The 21,327-nt window shown below is 37.6% G+C and overlaps 1 protein-coding gene across 1 annotated transcript in view; it reads right to left on the minus strand.

Annotated features, from left to right (window-relative positions):
* Positions 1-21,327, minus strand: part of stk10 (serine/threonine kinase 10) — a 41,934-nt gene continuing 20,607 nt past the window's right edge. Inside the window, exons 6-20 of the mRNA XM_013272449.3 lie at positions 20,619-20,813; positions 19,883-19,964; positions 15,380-15,514; positions 12,579-12,929; positions 12,104-12,484; positions 9,184-9,308; positions 8,073-8,196; positions 4,220-4,399; positions 3,896-3,988; positions 3,308-3,437; positions 3,048-3,172; positions 2,763-2,951; positions 2,556-2,681; positions 2,309-2,422; positions 1-1,756 (exon numbers count right to left, since the gene is read on the minus strand). Of these exons, the coding sequence (XP_013127903.1) occupies positions 1,616-1,756; positions 2,309-2,422; positions 2,556-2,681; positions 2,763-2,951; positions 3,048-3,172; positions 3,308-3,437; positions 3,896-3,988; positions 4,220-4,399; positions 8,073-8,196; positions 9,184-9,308; positions 12,104-12,484; positions 12,579-12,929; positions 15,380-15,514; positions 19,883-19,964; positions 20,619-20,813 (2,491 nt within the window). The 3' untranslated portion in view covers positions 1-1,615. The remainder of the gene's footprint in view (positions 1,757-2,308; positions 2,423-2,555; positions 2,682-2,762; positions 2,952-3,047; positions 3,173-3,307; positions 3,438-3,895; positions 3,989-4,219; positions 4,400-8,072; positions 8,197-9,183; positions 9,309-12,103; positions 12,485-12,578; positions 12,930-15,379; positions 15,515-19,882; positions 19,965-20,618; positions 20,814-21,327) is intronic.

The raw sequence follows: 21,327 nt of genomic DNA on the forward strand, positions 1-21,327 counted from the left end.
CAGCATTTATAAAATCTGCATTTATTTACAACAGTGGTTTCTTCTGAAAAAGTTTTATTCATACAGTCCCTCCACACAAATAATGTTATGTAAACTAAGGCAGAGAGTCAGAGATACAGAGCCAGTAAACAGATAGAAAAGAATTGTAAATGTAAATACTTCTGATATAAGAGAGATTAAGCTGTACCTGATTGTGGACCTGATTCAGTGTAGATCTGCAGGCCAACTGCAGTTAGCTGATGCAAACTGCTCCACTAAAACCGCTCCTCACTCAAGAAATCATGATTTTGAGCTGCAAACTTGCTTTAAGTAGAAGATTAAAGAGCTAGAGGCATCTTACAGCAGACTGAATTGTTGCACTCCCTTAAAATGATATGAAGAACTATTGTGTAAAAACCTAAATTATTGCTATTGAATACCTTAAAATTATAAAATGGTTAAATCATTCTTAACCAAAAGGCTTTTATTCACCTCCCAAAAAAGGTTAACATATATATTTTTGGGTTTAAGCTCTTCATGTTATTCTCGCTCTCAGTGCAAAGGAAGGCAAAGTTTAAGAAAAATAAACCTCTTTAAGCTTAGCAAAAAACATGTAATATTGCACATTGGTTAGCATTTACTGCATGTTGCATAACAATTGTACACTTGATACATTTTCAAATTTAACTCCCCTCTATAACATCCTGAAAAAACAAAAAAACAAGCAAACAGTATTTTGCTCTGGCTTTCCCAGTTCCCATCCAGTGTGACTGATTTCTACAGTAATGATACAACAGAAAAAATAACTGAGCAATACGGAAAAAAACAAAAACTTGTGTTCCCTTATTAGTTAAAAACAAAATCTTAAAAGAAACCATCAAATTCAAATATACATTGCATTCAGCCTTTTCCCTCATTTAAAAAAAAAAAAAAGATACAAAATCATCACATCCTTCATACCATGATTGAAAGACAAAGTAAATCAAAACTATATAGGGGTAAGCTGGATAATGTTCTTTGAGTAAAAATAAATAAAGGCAAACTTTGGCAGCAAAGGCAAAGTAAGGCACAGAGAACAGGAAATTAAAAAAAAAGATTCAGTAAATCAATACATTTCTAGAGGAGTTTTTGGTCTTATTTGAAAGATAACCCTGAAAAATAAAGGCAAGCAAGTACTCATTTACTAGGTCGTTAATATTTATAGCATTCCTTGTTGTCATGGGAAAAAAAAAAAAAATCATCTCTGGCTGGGTGCTTGGGGGAAAAAAAAACAAAAAAAAACCTGTTGCCTAATCATAAGGTGGTTTTTCTGAATATTTAGTCAGATAATTTGGTATCTTCAGCTCACCCCAATAAATGGCCTTTGTATCACATTATTGAGAAATCTGAAGCACACTTGAAAAGAAAAAGAAAGCAAACACTGTATGGGAGCAGATATTATGTCAGGGTGTCTAATGACGCACATCAGAACATGAATTAAAACATAAATATTTACTAAAACAATAAAGAAACCTAATGGAAGGATCAGTATTCTGCCATTACTGGTAAAGCAAGAGAAAAAAAAAAAATAGTACCAGTGGGTGTGTATATGTTAGTGGCCAGAAGATAATATTGTGTAATGTCACAGCATCTGTTCTCATGTGGTAGTCTCGTCTTGATACGGCATAAACTTGGAGACTCTTTTGGGAGAACTGGGGTTTGGACAATCGGAACTGTCACTCATCCTGAAGAAAGCCTCCTGCTCCCTTTTCCTTGCATTCAGCTCATCTTCAAGGGCCTGGGAATGTTAAATGCACAAGTTTACCTCACAAAGATGTAAGCATTTGTAATGTGAACAAAGTAGAAAACAAAGAGCACCAAAATTATGAATTATTTGATATATCAACGTTCCTGTCATATGATTGGGAAAGCAGTTATTACTTAACTACTATTTTGGTAAACTTTGTTTATTGATTTGCATGGCTACAGTAAAATATGCTTTAAGAATGAACCTGGAACCAGAAGAGTTGACCTCAGAATGAAAACATTTCCAAAACACCCTAGCAAAAATATCGTAACCATAATTTCATTTTTTACAATTATTTGCATTTATTACAACTTTAGAAAGAAATAGGAGCATTTTTATCTTTATCTGATACTCAATTCACACCGAGCACATTTCAGTGTGTTTTTGATAATCATTCCCAGTAAGCCTGCTCTTAAAAATATATAAATTAACATGATGGTAGTATTTTGGGGGTATTGAGCCACAGATCTTACCTGACAATGTATTGGAGCCACGACTCCAGTACATTGTTTGTGTATGAAATTGTGGGTGGAGACAACATACCTTCTTTCTGGGCTTTAGCTGTTCCCTCCAATCCTTCATCATGTAGTTGTGTTGCTCATCCAACATTTTGAGCCTCTGAGTCTCATTCTCAATCAACAGGTGACATTTTTCATTCTGCAGCATAAAATGTGCTTGTTAAGCAATGTGGGCTAGTTATTATGCTCATTAAGTATATTCTTGAAAAAAAAATACAAATAGATTTGTAATAAAAATGTGTAATTATGAGAAAATATTTGCCCTCATTCACCTGTAGCTGCAGTAGCTCTCTGATATTGCTTTCACACTGACCAGCCATCTCCCTCATCTGGTTCTCGTGCTTCTGCTGCTGATGCAGCCTCTCCGCCTTCTGCCGCTTCTCCTCCTGCTGAGAAAACTGGAGAGCCACGCATGGAGCAAGTTAATAAATAGTTAACTGAATGTGTGAATATGGAGTAAGAAAGCCCCTCTGTCTCACCAGTTTGATCTTCTCCTTGTCCTCTGCAGCACTGCCCGATGAGTTAATGCGAAGGCTCTTTTTGAACATGGTCATTCGAGTCTTTGCCTCACTGCGCTGAATCTTAGGCAGTCGGCTCTTCTCCAGCTGCTGCTTAGTTTTCAGGATCTCAACCATTCGCTGATTGTAGTTCTGCATCTGTTCCTTTTCCTGCAGTGACAGGAAAAAAACACAACAATACAGAATTGGTTAACTTGATTTTGTTAACTTGATTTTGTCATGTAATCATGATATCCACTAGTGTACCTTCTCATGCTTTTTGAGAAGCTGATGCCTCTGGAGGAAGTACTGATCTTTCATCTGCTGCTTCAACAACTGATGTTTCTCATAAAGGTTCTTCTCTTCCATCTCCCACAGTGTAGCTTCACGCTCTAATCAAATTTAAAAAGTTGACACTGAATGAAATCAAACGGTAACTACAGCAAAGATGGGATAAACACAAAATGAAGAAAACAAATAAAGCTGAAATTGTTACTGTGATCCTGTTTGGTTTACAGATGTTGTACCTCTGATTAGGCTTTGCTTCTTGTTAAGGCAATCCCTCTCCAGGTCTGCAATCTCTCTCTTGTTGTTGGAAATAATATTCTTCAGTGTGGTGTCCAGATAGTTTTTCTGAGCTACCAAGAATTTCTCTTCCTAAACGAAGGAGGAGGAGGAGGAATTGAGGAGTGGGTGAATAATCAGACAAAAATCAGCAGTTTCATGCAGGTGCCGTTTTCCTTCATACAATCTACACATGCCAATTACAAGAAGCCTGCAACCAACATAACTCAACCGAGAAACATGCCATCAGTGTTTACATCTAGTCTCTTTCCTGGTAGATGTATATTTCTAGCTGTAGTGATAAAGTTCCTAGATATAGCACCCATTTACCAGGTTCATTATTTCTGAAAAAGAAGCTTTTTCCAGTGCATTCAATATAAGTTTTTATGATCATGTCATAATTGTAAATATTTCCAAAACTGAGCAACCTGCACCACCAAAACAATGTAGACTGAAAAATAACACTAAATTCAAGAGTTTAAAAAATATACATTTGATTTAACTGAGCTGTAATTATGCATCAAAATGGCACAAATGACCTAGCATCATACCTCTGACATCTTCATTTCTTGGAAGGAATTCATCTTCTGTTTCAAGGTGTCTTTACGCTGACTTCTGGGCAGCTTATCAACAGATTGTTTTACCTAAAAAGAAAATACACTTCAGTAATTAAACCTCCGACATCAGAACTTCAGAAATATATACAAAAATCAACACAGCTGTGCAGTCGTTGAGGCTGAACACTGAAAGCTTCCTTTGACTTGCACCCTTTCTTTATGTTCTATTGTGAATCAAGTGGGCTTAAATAAAAGCAAGAATATGTGAACTGATTACTGGTTATTTTGCTTGGGTGTACACACACACACACACTTTACCTCCTTTTTCTTAAGTTTTAATTGGTCCTGGAATTTCTGATGGTCTCGTTCCTGTTCTGCTTTGATACGCCTGGTTTCTTCTTTCAGTTTAACTTTGTGTTCTTCCTCCATTTTCTCAATTGCCTGCTTCTGGTTCCTCTCCAGAGTCTCCAGCTCTGTATCATAGTACTTCTTCTTGGTCTAGGACACACCAACAGGACATATGCACATCATAATTTTAGCTGACAGCAAACAAAATAAAAAGTCTCCAGTTCAAAAGTTTATTGCAACTGAAAGTTGCAAACAACATAATGCTATGAATGATTAGATCGAAAAAATAAATAATTTTCCAAGTATAAGTACATTATCCAGTGGTCCAAAAGTGTTTGGCTCATCCTGATTTCTGAGTGTTTTGCATATTTGTCACACTTACATGTTTCAGATCATCAAACCAATTTTAATATTAGATAAAGATAAACCAAAGAAATACAAAATGCAGTTTTTAAATGATTTCATTCATTTATTAAGGGAGAAAAGTTATCCAAACCTGCCTGGTCCTGTGTGAAAAAGTAAAAAAGTAATTGCCCCTTGGCCTTCTTAAATCATGGATTAACTGTGATTAACCACATTTTTTGGAAAATACTCTGGAGTGACGAGACAAAAGGTGAACTTTTTGGAAGGTTTGAGTTCCATTACATCTGGCATAAAGCTAACACAGCATTTTTCATCCTACCAACAGTAAAATATGATTATAGTGTGACGGTCTGGGGCCGTTTTGCTGCCTCAGGACTTGGAAGACTTGCTGTGGTAAACAGAACCATGAATTCTGCCGTCTACCAAAACATCCTGAAGGAGCATGTGTGGCCATCTGTTTGTGACCTCAAACTGAAGCACACTTGGGTTCTGCAGCAGAACAATGATCCAAAACACACCAGCAAGTCCACTTCTGAATGGCTTAAGAAAAACAAAAGGCTTGTTTTTCTTGAAGACTTTGGAGTGGTCTTGTCAAATTTCTGACCTGAATCCAACTGAGATGCTGAGGCACGACCTTTAAAAGGAGGTTCATGCTCAAAAACCGCAATGTGGCTAAATTACAACAATTCTGCAAAGATAATTCCTCCACAGTGCTGTAAAAGACTCACTGCTAGTTATCGCAAATGCTTGATTTTAGTTGTTGCTGCTAAGGGTGGCTCAACCAGGTTTTAGGTTTAGCAAGCAATCACTTTTTTCACACAGGGCCATGTAGGTTTGCATTTTTCCCCTTAATAATAAAACACCTTCATTTAGAAACTTCATTGTGTGCATTCTAGAGATGGCACGATACCACTTTTTTATGTCCGATACAGATACTGATATCATAAATTTGGATATCTGCCGATACCGATATGAATCCGATATAGTGTGTTTTTTAATCAATAAAACTATTTTTTTAATATCTTGCTGCATTTTGTATAAGTTCATACTCAAGTTTAAATAAACAACACTACTAAAGCTATTCTGTTATACCTGTATGTAAAAAATACACTGCACCCAAAATATTTCATAGTTCAGCAACACTGATCAATCTAATAAACTTAAGCCTACTCCATCCTCCCTATTCTGGTATTTTAAATAGTACTTAGCAGAAATATTAAGCAACCTAACTAATAGGGTTGCAAACTCCCAGCAAAAAAGAAAATAGGGAACCACCCCCCACCCTCCACCTCATGATGCTTAATCGACGTAATCAACTTTAATTTGATGCAGTGTGAAAAAAAAAAAATGCACAGAAATAAATTATTTTTCAAGAAAAATTAAATAGATTCAACATCTTTCTTCAACAGGATTGCAGACTGCACAGAGGGTATCTTCCCAAAGGAAAAAGTACTATAGCTTACTAGGGTATATTAGACTTCATATATACAGTAATGGACTTCTATATATTTTACACAAGATTAAAACTTTGGGTGTAAGATTCAGATATTTATTTATTAAAAGCTAGACATTTTAAATGAGAATAAGAAAGAAAAATATGTCTTTGTGCCCCCTTTTCCCTGTTAATGCCCTATCGGCCCCCCTGGCTACACTTTGCTAGATCCGCCCCTGCACAGTTACCAGCCGTCAGCTACGTAGAAAAGGATCCTGGTCTAGAAAGTAATATTAAATAAATTCTAACAACAGCTTATCAAGCTTAAACATGCTGCTGTTGTTCAGCCGCTGGTTTCCTCTTTCTGGTGCAAAGTGGGCCAAAAACAAAGAAGAGACGGACTCGTGACAGAAAAGCCGATCAGCTGATCATTGATCAGTTTCATGAAGTAGCGGCAGGAGAGGGAGAGAGAGAGAAGAGGCAGTCGCTCCATATATCGGTTGTTAAGCTTAACGTGGGATTGCTTTACATTTTTTTTTTTTTTTTTTAATTCATATTTTAAATGGACAGAAACATTAACAAATATACAACAGGAATAATCATACTGTCAGTTCTCTGTCCGCTTCTTAACAACAACCAACAAATAAAGACTAACAATAACTAAAGACAAACAAACAAACAAACAAAAACCAAAAACAAAACAAAAACAAAAAACAAACAAAAAAAAACAAAACAAAAAAAGAACAAAAACAAAAAAACAAAAAAAAAAAACTCCAGGAGAAACAAAAAGATAAACCGCCTCCTGGGAAACATCAACAAAAACAAAATCAATGGGGGCTAAACCCCCGGGTGCCAAAAAAAAGAAAAGACATAACCTTGACCACTGATAACATTAGACAATTTCTTCCCTCTGCTGACTTTCAAAGTAAAAGAACAACAACCAGAATACCAACGACACATGAACCCCCCCCCAAAAAAAACCACTTATCACAATATCTAAGAGACATTGTCGATATACAACAAAAAAGGACCCCAAACCTGCTCAAAAATATCTTCTCTCCCCTTAATTCTGTACATAACCCGTTCATATGATGCCATCTTAGACATTTGTTCAGTCCATTCCCTGAGAGAACAGGGGCTGGATGACTTCCAGTGCCTCAGTATTATCCTGCATCCTGTTATGAAAGCCAGACGCATCCACAGTCTCTGTTTTTTTGAAAGAATACTGTTGTCAGGTAACAGGCCCAGGACACATACAGCTGGAGACTTAGAGAGATTAAGTTTAAAAATATCATTCACCAAGTTAATGATCCCATCCCACAAATAATCATTTTTCCGACATGTGTACAACATATGAACTAGAGTCCCGGCTTCCTCCTGACATTTCCAACAGGTGTCATTATCCACAAGCTTCAGCCTGACTAATTTACTGGGAGTCCAGTAATTTCTGTGAAGCAACTTGTACTGGATAAGTTGAGACTGTGTTTCAGGTGAGCAAACATACCATGATGAAACCAGCTGCTTCCAAGTGTCCTCTAAAATCTGGGATTGCTTTACAAACATTCAGAGATGAACTTACACACTTGCTTTACTTCTCTCTGGGATAACTTCCTCGGAGACGAAATGCCGGATTGCTATCGAGGCTACAAATACACACAGCCGCTCTATCACGTGAGCACACTGCTCCGACGTGCTACGGTTGTGAGCCGAGTTACGCCGTGTCGCAAGTTTTGTGAGGTGCTTTTTTGATATTTAATGGATCAGATTACATTTTTTATTTCTCTCTGATATCCAATCCAGTAATTTACGTCAGTATCGGACCGATACCGATACATAATATTGGATCGGTCCATCTCTAGTGCATTCATAGGTTATATTTGTCTAATATTTAAATTTGTTTGATGATCTGAAACATTTAAGTGTGACAAAAATACATACGACCATAGAATTAATGCAACAACTGTCTGACTAAGTTTTAGCTAAAGATGAAAATGCTGTTGTTAAAGCTGTTAGAGTAATGTGACTCACATTCATCTCCTGGTCAAAACGTCTTTGTATTTGTTCCCTTTGTATTTCCAGTTTGGCATTCAGAGTAGCCAGGGCCCGTTGCTCTTCCTTCTGCAACAGACGGAGCTCGCGCAGCTCCTGTCGCCTACAAAAAAAACAAAAACAAAAAAATAACATCTGTTATCCCTCCTCAAGTACAATGTATTTGGGAAGAACTGTTCTCTTTTCACACCACCTAAGGAGCAGTATTATCTATCTATCTATCCATCCGTCCATCTATCCATCCATCTATACTGAGCCTAAATCGAAAGGAGAAGCAAAGTAAAGAAAAACTGCGGAATTAGGTTTTGGATATATTGTTTTGCTGGTAGTGGTTTTGAAACAAATAAGGACACCTAAAATAACTGAAATTATGTCAGGTAAGATCTACTATAACTGGTAGCAAAATAACACAGGTGCTTAAATTACAGGTTAGAACTTTATCACATGTTAGATAAGGACACAGCAGCAGAAAAGTAATGAATAAGAGAGTAGACTAAATAGAGCTCTTTTACTTTATAATAAAAACAACGTTTATGCTGACAGAGCACTAACAGCACTTTGAATGGTGCAAACACAATGGAAGCAAAAGAAAATGCATTTTTTTTGTTGAGCACCAAGTTTCTGAAGATTATTTTCACCAAATTTAAACTAAGAATGATATCATAATAGTACTGCAGCCATAGGTGCAGTATCATAGTCCCACCACTAGATGGCAGGAGTAAAACACAGGAACTCACTATGCTTCAAAGGATGTGTGTTTAAGACCAAGTATAGAAATCAGTTGTTTCAAATACCAAATACAGATCACCTGAACTTTGACTTAACCAATAAGTAATTTCAGAGATTTAACTTTCCTCTCAGACCAGAGACCAAATTAGTCTTTTTCCAATAATAGTTCTAATCTCCAGAGACTAAAGTCCCAAAGAGCAGGATGACTGAAATAGTAAGAACTAAAACATAAAACAAAAATAAATAAATAAATCACAATCCAGTGTTCACTGTGTCATGAGAACACAAGAGTCCATGCCTCTCATTTAGAGCGAATGAAAAATGGCTTAGCTACCAGGGAATAATAAGATCACCCACATACCTGAGGAATCTCATCTCCTCATCCTTCTTCTCATCATCTCTGATGATCTTGGAGGTGGTCACACTCACCGCCACACCGTCAACAACAAACTTTCTGGTCCGCCTCAGAGTCTTATCTGAAAAGTTCTGACAGGTAGACAAAAACACAGAAAAGCCTGGTTTTAGATGTATTCAAACTCAGAGTTTAACATTTTTCATGTACTTTAAGTTTAAATGCAGGTTTTTTTAGTAGTTAATAGGTCCGTACTACCAGATTCTTTCACTTCCATAGCATAATTAGACTCTCGCAATAGACAGGTTTTCTTTTTGTGTGTTAAAAACAATTTGCAACTTTACTTGTAAAATCTCTGTGCTTATATCAACCGTGACTGTAAGGAACACCCCAATATGCCCCCCCACCCCAAATCTTCAGATCACTCACAGAAACTATTTTCATGCAAATTCCTATGAATTAACTTCAAATATTTCAAATGTGTCAAGGTTTATCTGTAATGTAGTCTTTATCTATTGAAGGAGAGACTGAGTAAGTATGTATGGCAGTGTGCATGTTTACATGGCATTAATATCCTGTAAGGCAGGTTCTACTGTAACAAGAAGCAAGATGCTGATCTGTTAGCATAATGGAGAGCCCCATGGAGGAAGTAACAACATCATATACCAAATACAGCACCATGTGACTTGGCTTCTCAACCTTCTTCAACAAGAATACTGCTTAAAAGCTTTCTTTATCCAGACTTGTGGATCTTCACATTGCCTGAAAGGTCATTTCTAACCATTCGCCCACAGAGCAGATGACCTTTTTCCTCAGCCAACGAAGGTTTGTTCAAGTTTGCTCTAGCTCAAAAAGCACAAATCAGGCAGTTCAACCAAACAATGTGCTGTGATGTAAACACACGTTTCCTTTCAGTCAGTGCATGAGACATAGCGTTTTGTAATTGCAATGCAAAACTGTCACGGTTAACTGGAGCATGTGTAACTGAGAAGTTACAGCTTCTTTGTCCCCTGTCCAAGTCATCCTCCAGGGACAATATTTGCAAAATGATATGGCAGGGTTTACTCAGCAAACACTGGGAAGTTCTGAATGTCGTCACTTCCTGGTGTATAAATAGTTCATATATAATGAAGAGGAGATGAGACCAGAGAACTAAAGAGAGCATGAACGCAAGACGGAAGGTATGAGGAAAGTAAGAGAAAGTCATTTGTGCTTCAATGAAATAAAAATGAATGACAAAACAAAAAGCTAATGACATTTTTGCTTTCACTTTTACACAGTGAATAAGAAGTTATCTTAACTCTTCCTCTTGAGAGAATGATACAGATCTGCCTTGAAATTTAAAAAAAAGAATGATTTTCAGAATTATTTTATCTAAACAATTCAGTTTGTTTTATCTTTTAATGTAACAGGGACTTTCTTGCAGTTATGGATGTCTTGTTTGAAGTACTTGTCTTAGCAGTTTTTTTTTTGTTTGCTTTTTGTATTTGTCGGCTTATTTCTGGTCTTTTCTCCATTTTGTTCGAAGAAAACAAAACATTTGGCTGAAGATTTTAAAAGAGAAAGAAGAAAAAAAAAAGAGTAAATATATCAGGACAGAAGGACCCTAGGAAGGTGTTCCCCACTCAGAGGGAATTATTTTGGTTTGCACAAACTGCTGTTTGCCATAACAAAGCTTCCCCATGAAGCCAACACAGCTGAGCAAACACGCTCCATATGAATCTGTGTGAGGCTCCTGTCATAGCTGGCAGCTACCGGATGCTAATGTCGCACTGCTGAGTACTACTGAATCATTTTCTGTGGAACTGACACACTGACGATGACAATAAATCTATGTGCTTGTGTGTTCTGGTGTGTTATTAAGCGCACACTGACACCAAGATGAAAGGATATATCCATCGCTCTGCAGTTCAGCTGTGGCGTTCATGTTTGAGGCCATCCGTGACTGTGCCGACTCCCTGTCACTCTTCATTCACACAAAAAGCAAACAAACAAAAGAAAAAACACATGTAGGTCTCACACACACCCCATGGATTTATGAGTGCATGTGCACACTGATGTTTTCACTCATTCTCTCGTGCAGAAATAAAGAAATCATATTTTAAAAAAAAAATAAAAAAAATCTGACATGTCGAGCAGCCATGACTCCACGCACAGTTAATAGGATTTTAATCATGGTCAGTCCATAAGCCTCCAGAAGCAACTCACTGACAATGGGCTGCATAGAAATTTCCACTCACAATAGTGAATGCTGAACTGTGCCCACACAAAGGCCACCACTGGTCTAGATGAACTGAAAGTGTTGCATATTTGGCTTCTCTTCCCCAACGTCTAGCCTCCCAATCGTCTCGCTTACAAGGACTGTCAGAAATGGATTTGGTGATTCTTACGCAGAGATAACCTGTCCTAAGTGGGTTTGCAAAAATATCCTTTTTAAAGCTGGTAAATCAAAAAAAAAAAAAAATCATTTTGGAGATGCCCCAATATGCTTTGTCACCAATTCAGCCCAAACTTGAGAAATAAATCCCAGCATCCTCACAGTCAATAAAAAAAGTTACTTAAGTCCTCATGAATGTAAAACTTTGGGTTCCCTAAGTTCAATGTGCGTGCAAACCTAATGGGAGACAGGCAATACTCTGTTTCAAACTCCCACACCCTAAAACAACACAATGCTGTTTCAGTTCCGCTATGAGGTCAGAGAAACACTTCTTTTTTCCCCCCAGGAGGGGTTTTCCTACAGAGCTGCCCTCTGTACATCTTTAACACTTGGGCAATGGTTTCACCATAAAGATATGTTCTGCGAAAACACTTTAGAGAATGAGGGATCTGTCTTCTCTGACCACTCCTTTCTGGCATTTTAAAAAAGTTTGAGTAAATGAATTATATGAATTCCTTTAAGTACAGAAAGCTTTGATCTGTGTTGACTCACCCGTGCAGAAATGGATGTGTTCTCCCTGTGGACAGACAAATCCATGCTCTCAGATGCCATGCTGCCTGAATAGGACAACCGCTCAATAATCCCTCCATTGAGATAAGATGAACCAGGGTCATCGTTTACTCCCATTGGTGTCTTCTCAGGGGAATCCTCTATTAGGCTGCCGTTTGCTACCTGGGTGGGAGCAGAGGAGGATGCAGACGAAGGTACAGGAATCGAAACACCACTTGAAGTTGGCAATTCTCCATTAGCTGGGATCTTGGAGACCTCTGGTTCTGCTGAACCCATAAAGTTTATCGCACGCTCCTCAGATCTCTCAGATTCCATATTAAAGAGAGATGGTGGCTGTTCTGTCTCTGGGGTGTCTCCGGCAACCTAGAACAATGATTTTAGTATTAATACTAAAAATAAATAAATACATTATCCAACTTCATAAATATACACGAGCAGAACAACTTTCAAAAAGTACCTTTTCCTCCTCAAGTGTGGGTGTACTCTTCCCATCCTCAATACCCGAGTCTGAGAAGGTAGTCTTGGTTGAGGACTCACTCTCAGATTTCTCAGACTCGGATTTCTCAATTTCACCCATTTTGTCTCCCACCTCATCTGGATCTTTCTTAGGGAGATTCTGCCGTGGCAGGGGTACAGGGACTGCCATGGTGGAGCCTGGCTCTTCCTCTGTTGATGTATCTGGCTGGTTCAGCTTCCTGGGGAATGGTACTGGTCCAGGTGAAGAGGGTGTGGTAGGGCTTGGGGTTTCTGGGGGCTGGTCACCTTCCAAACTGGTCTGACTAGTCTGGCATGGCTCCTTGGCTGAGGACTAAAGGAACAGAAGTGCTGTTAGGCACTGGTGTGACAAAACATTTCATGTTCGTAAGACATTAAGTCATGGGTGGTCTCCAAAACGTTAATGTTTTCAACCTTTGCTTCTGGTCCAAACACTAATGGAAGAAAAAAACCATTCAGGCTGTTCACCTTTTTGCTAAGGAACTTTAATCTCTGGTTTAGTATGAATGCAGTCATTCCTGTTTTATACTTGCACACTGCTACTTTTAAGTACGGCTTAGATGGCTATCTAATCTGCAATGGCAAGCTAATAATTACAGAGGTGGAAAACCTGTGTAAGTCAGCACAGACTCCCAGGACCTGAGAGTTAATGGCATTATCATTGCTATTATGAAAATCTTGATGCGAAATAAATCAGTGTGCACTCTTTCACTTTTGCATACAGCAGTGCATTCCTTAAATGTACTTTATTATGCAGACAAAGCTGCACTTCTACAGCGTCAAAAGTATGTGAAACACCTGCAAATATGCTGCAAAACCAAAGCCCAAGACTAACAATCTTAGATAAATTATATTACTGCAATTAGCATGTATAGAGGTAAGGGAATCACATCTCAGAACCACCCTATCAAATCAGACTAGGAAAGAATTAACTGATTATGCAGCTCAAAGAAAGCAAAAACAAACAAACAAAAAAGCCAATCATTTAAATGATATAAATGAATTTTTTAAAAAAGAAAATTGTCATGCAACACTCTAAACAGTAACCAGAAATAACGTAATGTGTATGTGCAAAAAGAAGATATTGCACAACTATGTATAACTGCACTTTCATGTCTCAAACATGTGAGACAAGAATTCTACATATGTGGACATCTCTAATCAGCAGCTCTGTATCAGGAACAGTCTCTTCTCCCTCAGGTAAAAAAAACAAAACAAAAACCTGTCTTGATGATTCACAGCTTCACTAATGTCTCAGCAAACATCATGTTCTCACTTTGTGAGATATATATAGAAAAAGAGAAACTGTCTGGTTTCTGCTTGTTTCAAAGTCAGCAATTTGTTACTGTATGTATGAAAATGTTGCTGCCTGCAAATGAGAGGGAGCTTTATTTGTGATTTCTAAAAAGAGATAATAAAATAACTAATGATTTTATGAAAAAACAAAAACAAACCCAGAGCTGGCGTCGTACACAGAGAAATAATAAAACAAAGTAAGATTTTAGGGAAACCATCTTGTTCAACTACCATGAAATGTGGACCAGTGTACTTTAGCAGCATTTTAAAGGGTGCTCACACAGATCATTGATTTGATTTAGTTACTTTATATAAAGATAACTGACAACTACTTTTAAATAATAACTTTCCTTTCAATGATTAATGTACAATAAGGTGCACAAAGAAGACCTCCTACAGAAAGCTATTCCAAAGACCTGCCCAAGTAAGACCTACACTATTCAATTGTCTAGATCAGAGTGTTTACTGTTTAGCACTTAAAAGCTGGCAGTTTACACATTTCCAGATTGCACCATCAGTATACTAGACATGAGTTAGTCATCCAAATAAAATAAAATAAAATAAAATAAAATAAAATAAAATAAAATAAAATAATCCTTAAATGCCACAACATGTACAATAAGGAAGTACAATGTAAAAGGCTATTTTTCTTCATAGAGAGAGAGAAAAAAAAATGTATGAAAACATTTGTCTCATTACAGCATTTGTAAGATTATTTCAAGGATCCTATAAAGACCTGCTATAGCTATGTAGAGATCCTCATGTTTTTGATTAAGGGTCAGAGTATCTTGGCTGAACAATAAGCAACCTAAAATAATTTACTCCTTTAGGGATTGTGAGGCAATAGCTGTTTCTACAGGCCTATATTTAACCATGTGCCGGTGTGGGTGAATGCCTGTGTTCCGTTTTCTGTTCCTTTGTTTGTGCTCAGGGCAGGCAGCAAACTGCACTTTCATCCCATGTTACTGTCTAATCTCCAGTCCTCTGTGACTTCATGAATGACTTCAGTGGAATAAACCATCAATCCTTCTGCAGAAAGGCTATATTTAGCAAAATATGCTTTAAGAGGAGGTCAACAAGCCAGGAGTACAAACGTGAGGGTCGGTGGTTAAGGAAGAACCTACGTGATTTTTGGGGAACACATGCAGGTAAGTGCACGCCTTTTTGTCATTATGTGTGCAAGTTGCAACTTAATTACACAGTCTGGACACTGAAATTAAGGGTAATTTCCATCTCACTGTGTGGTCTGACAGGAAAATGAGAAACGTCACAGAAATGCATTTACTTGTAAAGTCAATACCACTTCTACGTCAAAATGCATCCATTTTCTGTGCCATCATTATGTTTTTAATTTAAATCAAACATTAATAAATTAACCTATAAATTAAACCAATTGAATGGAAGAGCATGAACTTGTTTTGGAAACACCAAAATAGAAAGGACAATGATAATGAACAGGTTTGGTACCACAGTAAGGTCCATGCCCTCGTCTTCCTCTCCTTCCTCTCTATTGTCTTCGATTTCCTCCATGACTTCAGCCTTGACTTCAGCCACCAGCTCTCTCAGCGGACGGTTGGTCGTCACCGATTTCACAAAAGGGTGCTGTAGATATGAGAAGAGACAGTTATTAAGGCTCATCAGAAATTTATTTTAGGAATAAATAATATAAACACTACACATTTAGTTATTGCCTAAGAGTGAGGCCGACTAAAAGGCTTACAACCATGAAGCAATATTTGCAAAAAACACAAGAACAGTATTTTCCACAGGTTTAAATAATTAGCAGATGACACCACTGAGGAATGTGGCAGCATTCTGCAACATCTCAACTTTCAATGATATCAATTTCTTTTCAAATAATATGTAAAACTTTAAAATGCAAAATGATGGATCAAGTGATGAGTGAAGTGAAATAAAATTCTGGTGTTTAAAAACGATACACTAAACGAAGGTAACAAACCGGAGGAGAAGACAAGACAACATACTTTCACTGCTGGGAAACTCTATCTGACACCTGCCAGTTCCTGCGCAGCATTAACAATGGGAACATCACAATACAACTCTCCACTTGAGGCAACTGTTTATTCTAACAGAATGCACTTAAAATAGCAACCCGTCATCAACTCTACTATAACTAAAAAGAAAAAGCATGTTTTCCCCGTGCTTCAAGTAAGGCAATAAGAACACTAACAGGAATATAAAAAAGACAAATTAAAAGTTGAGTGCTCCAAGGATAAAAAGCTGATCATCTATTATTTAGATGCTTTGCACTCCTGTGTAATTTAACTGGAACAGCTGACAAAGGGGAAAAGTCTGCAAGGGGTACTGGACCATGAAGTGTGTAGAAGTCGGTGTGTGTTGTGGGTCTCCACAGTTGTAGGTTCAGGAGCTTGCTTGTCCTTGAGGACAGCATTAGGCTTGCGTTTTAAGCTTCTCCAATGACAAACAACAGTCAGCTATTGCCTAATGAGATGTACACAAACGAGTGCCATTTGACTGTTTGTGAGGCAAAATATGAATGCATGGATAAGTTGTATGCTTAAATGCATAGTGTCTACATTTGGATGTCATAGTTTTTTCAATGTCAGCCCATTTTATGGCATCAGTTGACAACATGAGTAACACAAGATAGAGTTTTTAAATCTTAAACTATTCCTGTACAGCCAGCCCTTTTTGATTTAGTGATTTTTGTAAGAGGAACATCAACATGACTGATGCAGCCATGCTGGTTAATTAAAGACAAACTTCAACTGAAATGGCTCCGATTTCAGCAACCACACGACCACTTCCTCTGTAATCAGCCAACAGATTTATCTTAAAGCCATGTAAACCTGTAGAGTAAACAAGTCACATGAACATATGGTGATGGCAGTGAATGCTTCAATAATTCTTCAGTTTGTCATGCTTGGTGGAGACAGTGCTGCAATAAATGCACGTTTAAACGTGAAAGGAGCTAAAATAAACTCATCTTCTGTTTCCACCATCTCAATTCGAAAATTGCACAGAGACTTTTTGGAAGTAAAATTTCAGACATGTTTTAGATTTACATTAAGCCTAAGCAAGGTGAAACATTGGAGAAAAGAGTTAATGTGAGAAGCACTACATTAGGAGTACTCCAATTCTGAGAGAAAATAAGGCATCTTATTCTTTAACATGTTACACATCCAGCAAGGTATTTAAAGCTGGGAACTGGCAACTAGTTTCATAATCAACTCATGGTTGTTGCTTTCTAATAAATTAGAGAACTATGAGAAATGTCCAGTTACAAATTCATGAAACCCACGGAAATATCGAAACATCTTTATATCAACTGCTTTAACCAAGAATCCAAATATCCCGATTTAAAAATGTTTCTCAAATGTTAAGAAAATCAAATTCATAAATCCATAAAAATGACTTAAATCCTTGAAAGAAATTCAATTATGTCAATTATGTAATCATTGTTGCTTTAGTAAAGCTTTTTATTTCATTTGAATGCCTACTGAAGACCCTCAGATTATAGATTATTTTTCTCCCATTGCCATTGAACTTATATAAGGGATGAGTATGAGTAGCTAGTAGCTAAAAAAAGTATGAGTAACTAGTAGTGTCAAGCACCTACAGCAGTAAACCTCTGAGAAATCTGCTTTAAGCTGTATAATCCAATAAATTATACCAGACCTCCCATACTCCAGGTAAACACACTCTCACTGAGGCAAAACACAGGGCAAAAAAAAACAAACTGTTAGCACAGGTGCCTTGTTACACAGACATAGATGTGGATCAGTGGATATATGCACCGTCTTATAGGTTTTGCATTGCTTTAGACCGAGAGAGGGGGGAGATTTGGTGCACATGGCTTCATATAAAGATTAAATGTTAACAATATGGACCATTAGGTGACTAGAAGAGAAACCTGCAAAAAGGCCACGTGTACATGCACAGCAATAAAAATAGAGTGTATGCTTTTGTCCCTCCATCTTTATTGACAGTTCTTGAATGATGGAAATTCTTTAACAAGTTCTAAAATTTTGGTGGCGCCTAATCTTTTTGAAGGAGGGTTTGGCAGTTAAGCACGTTTTTACGGTTAGGGCTTTAATAAGTTAAGTTCGGGGTAAGAATTTTACTGGGCAAGGTGCAATTTTGGTACTCAACTGACTTGACTTTTATTAACCCAAATTTAGTAATTTAGGACAGATTTCTGTCTCAAAGAAGTTGTTCATAGAATTAGAAGATTACATTCTTGTTTAAGATATATTCTATTAAGTTTAGACAAACAAGATTAACTCAGAGAGCTCAAAATGTGCTACATTGTTCTACTGCAGAAATGTTTATATGCTTTCAAGGGAAGCTCTGCCAAAAACACATAAAAACCCTGCACATGAGAAACTATGGGAGGAGACGCTGGATTCAATATAATACTAGTCATCCAGACAGTCTCCCGGCCAGCCACACACCCACAGTGACTGATACTGTGTCATGTTTTTTTGTATACATTCCTTACAGCCGCACATGTGGGACAGACGCAGAGTAATTATGGCAAAAAAAGGAAGAGGTTAAAAAGATGTTTATAGCCAAATCCTGTTTCCTGTGAAAAGCTTAGTGACTAAGACTTTACAAAGCTTTATTTTTATATCCCTTCTTTAGTCTATCCTGCACCAGGGATATTTTTCTGACATTTTATTCACCTGTATTTTTCCACATCTGCTCACTTCACCCTGAAGCCTGTAACATAAACTGATGGTAACTCTCAGCAAAGTGACATGATGCAACATCCATCACAAAGCCTCAATATGATCACGCCCACAAGTGCCTACAGCTGTTAGGAGGCAGCGGACATGATAAACATCTAAAACTTGCAGCACAGCACCAAAAATTGGGCCGCGCCTGTCTCTTTCCCTCCCCACTAGAGAACACATGGAGAATTCCCTGCAGGCCTGACTAGGGTTTTCATCTTTGCCTCGGTCTAATTGGCCCAAGGTGGCAAACTCAAGTTAATCCTGGCATACCATTGGCTGAGAGCAGGAATGTAAATAGCTGGCAGTTCCTCAGCTATGGGATGCAGACAGGAAACTGTGGCTCTGAATTTTAATAGACATTGCTCTTGTTCTGTAATCCACACCCTGTTCATGGTTTTGCTCATTCTACTGGCTCTGAAATCTAGAGTCTGACAGAAGCTCATCTTTAGATATTTGCATTTCATTGCCACAACTTAGAATGGCCATATGATGATGCCTTTAACAATTAATCAAACAGCTGCTTAGAACCATGTTTGCCCAGGATCGTATGTATAGTGAAGTCTATAAAGGCATCAAATAAGCTTGCTAACAAATACAAAATATGGTCAGAATCTGAATTCTGTTTCTGAGATTAATAATGTGGAAAACATTTTTGTAGGGTCATATAGTGGCACTGCAAAGTTAACTTTTGACCTTTTGGACATAAATTTCTTATCATATAATAATTTTATCATGTTAGAGATTGTGCAAAATGTAATAATCATGATAAGAATTCCTGAGTTAGAGCCAAAAGGTGCCTTGTGTGGCAACACCAACCTCAACCTAATTTTAATAAGGAAGAGCAAGTACAACAACTTGTTTTAGATTTGTATTTTTTTTTGTGGGGGGGCGGCGGCATTATTGAGGAGACCAAGGCTTCTTGTTTCTTTTGGCTACTGCACATTTTCTACCTAATAATTTTTCACTTTTACACAATCGATTTCTTATAAAGCTTTTCATTTTCACCTGCATGCCTGTGCCCGCCATGGAACACCAACCTGGCACAGATCACTGTATTCAGGTCTTAAAATAGAAGATTAAACTGATCTGTGTGTGTGTGTGTGTGTGTGTGTGTGTGTGTGTGTGTGTGTGTGTGTGTGTGTGTGTATCAGTACAAGATAAAGATAGAGAGAGTACGATGTTCCATTGTATGTCAAAGTGCAGCACTTTATAATATTCACTACTATTCAGTTACACACTGCATCAAGCCTACCTCCAACAATTGAGCTGCAGTTGGGCGAGTCTCTGGGTTTTTATCCAAAGATTTCCGCAGGAAGTCATTAAATGCCTGTGACCTTGAGTAAATAAAAGAGAGAAGAATAATCAGAAACAAAAGCAATGATTAAGATGTAGACGAGTGAAGAAACAGTTAAAACGAAAAAATAATTGTAAGTAACATTTCCAGTTGTGTGATATTGACAGATTTTAAATCATCTTTGTACGCAGCTCTGTTGTGGAAAAAAAAAAAAGAAAAAAAAAAAAAAAGGTCTCGGCAGGAACAATGAATCAGCACCTTTCCAAATCTCCCTCTACCTGATAACTTCGCTTTCACAGTAATAAATCCACTGCTACGGCACATTTAATCTCATTAAAGAAAAAGGTAGGAAAAAAAGTTATAGTTTGGCACTCATTTAAGTGCAGCCTCTGTTGGAAAATGGTTGGCAGGTGGAAAAAGGGAAGGACAATTTGATGCATGACTGTCTAGAGCAGATTACAGTATACCAAGTGTGCAAAGTACTTGGAAGTGATTGAAATTAAATGACTTGTTGAAATCTAGACAGGGAAATAAAAGCCCCCGTTGACTCCACTTGCCATGTTGTAGCTTATGAATCATGGAGGCAGGTTTCAAACTCCCCACTTTTTGGTTAACAAATTCCTCTTCGCAGCCTGTACATATTATACTAGACAGTTGCAGGCCAAATGTGCAACAGCTGAATTCAGATTCTCACCATTTCTTCGGCTGGTCCAGGCTAGGAGGCTCAGACTTTGCGATCTTTAATAGCACCCTCATAGGGTTGAGCTCGTGGTGTGGGGGCTCAATCTGCGCAAGCTCGATCAGAGTGATTCCCAAAGACCAGATGTCGGCCTTGTAGTCATATGGTGCGTCCTTCATTGTCTCACACATGACCACCTCTGGAGCCATCCTGAGACAGATAAATAAGGTTAAACATTAAAGATTGTGGCATGCAAAATCCTCCACAAACACACCACACAGTTCAGCACATAAATACTCTGTTGACTAACAACATGCAGCTCCCCATGGGTAATAAAATGATTATTTACAAGTAAAGAATCTAAAATAACCATCAAGATGTAATTAAGTAATAACACATACATAAATGTAATATAAATAAGATGTAAATTTTGACTAAGTGTAGTCAAAAAAGTAGCATTTTAGATTTTTGGAGGTTTTTTTCCCTGATCTGATCAGGACTGTGCACAGTTATGATTTAATTGAGCTGGGATGTTGGGGATGAATGATAACCTGTTCTAGTAAATGTTTAACTGTCATATTGGTATAAAGGAAGGCACAATGGAACAAGGTTCACTGGGAATCATTTCCAATTTGGAGGAGCACTATTTGACAAGAATGAAGGACTGAAATGAATACTGAGTGTACGCACAGTATCATTTTCTCTCTCTGTGAGCAGAAATCAC

The sequence above is a fragment of the Oreochromis niloticus genome, linkage group LG10 (genome assembly GCF_001858045.2).
Source record: "Oreochromis niloticus isolate F11D_XX linkage group LG10, O_niloticus_UMD_NMBU, whole genome shotgun sequence".
In the NCBI taxonomy this organism is placed as follows: domain Eukaryota; kingdom Metazoa; phylum Chordata; class Actinopteri; order Cichliformes; family Cichlidae; genus Oreochromis; species Oreochromis niloticus.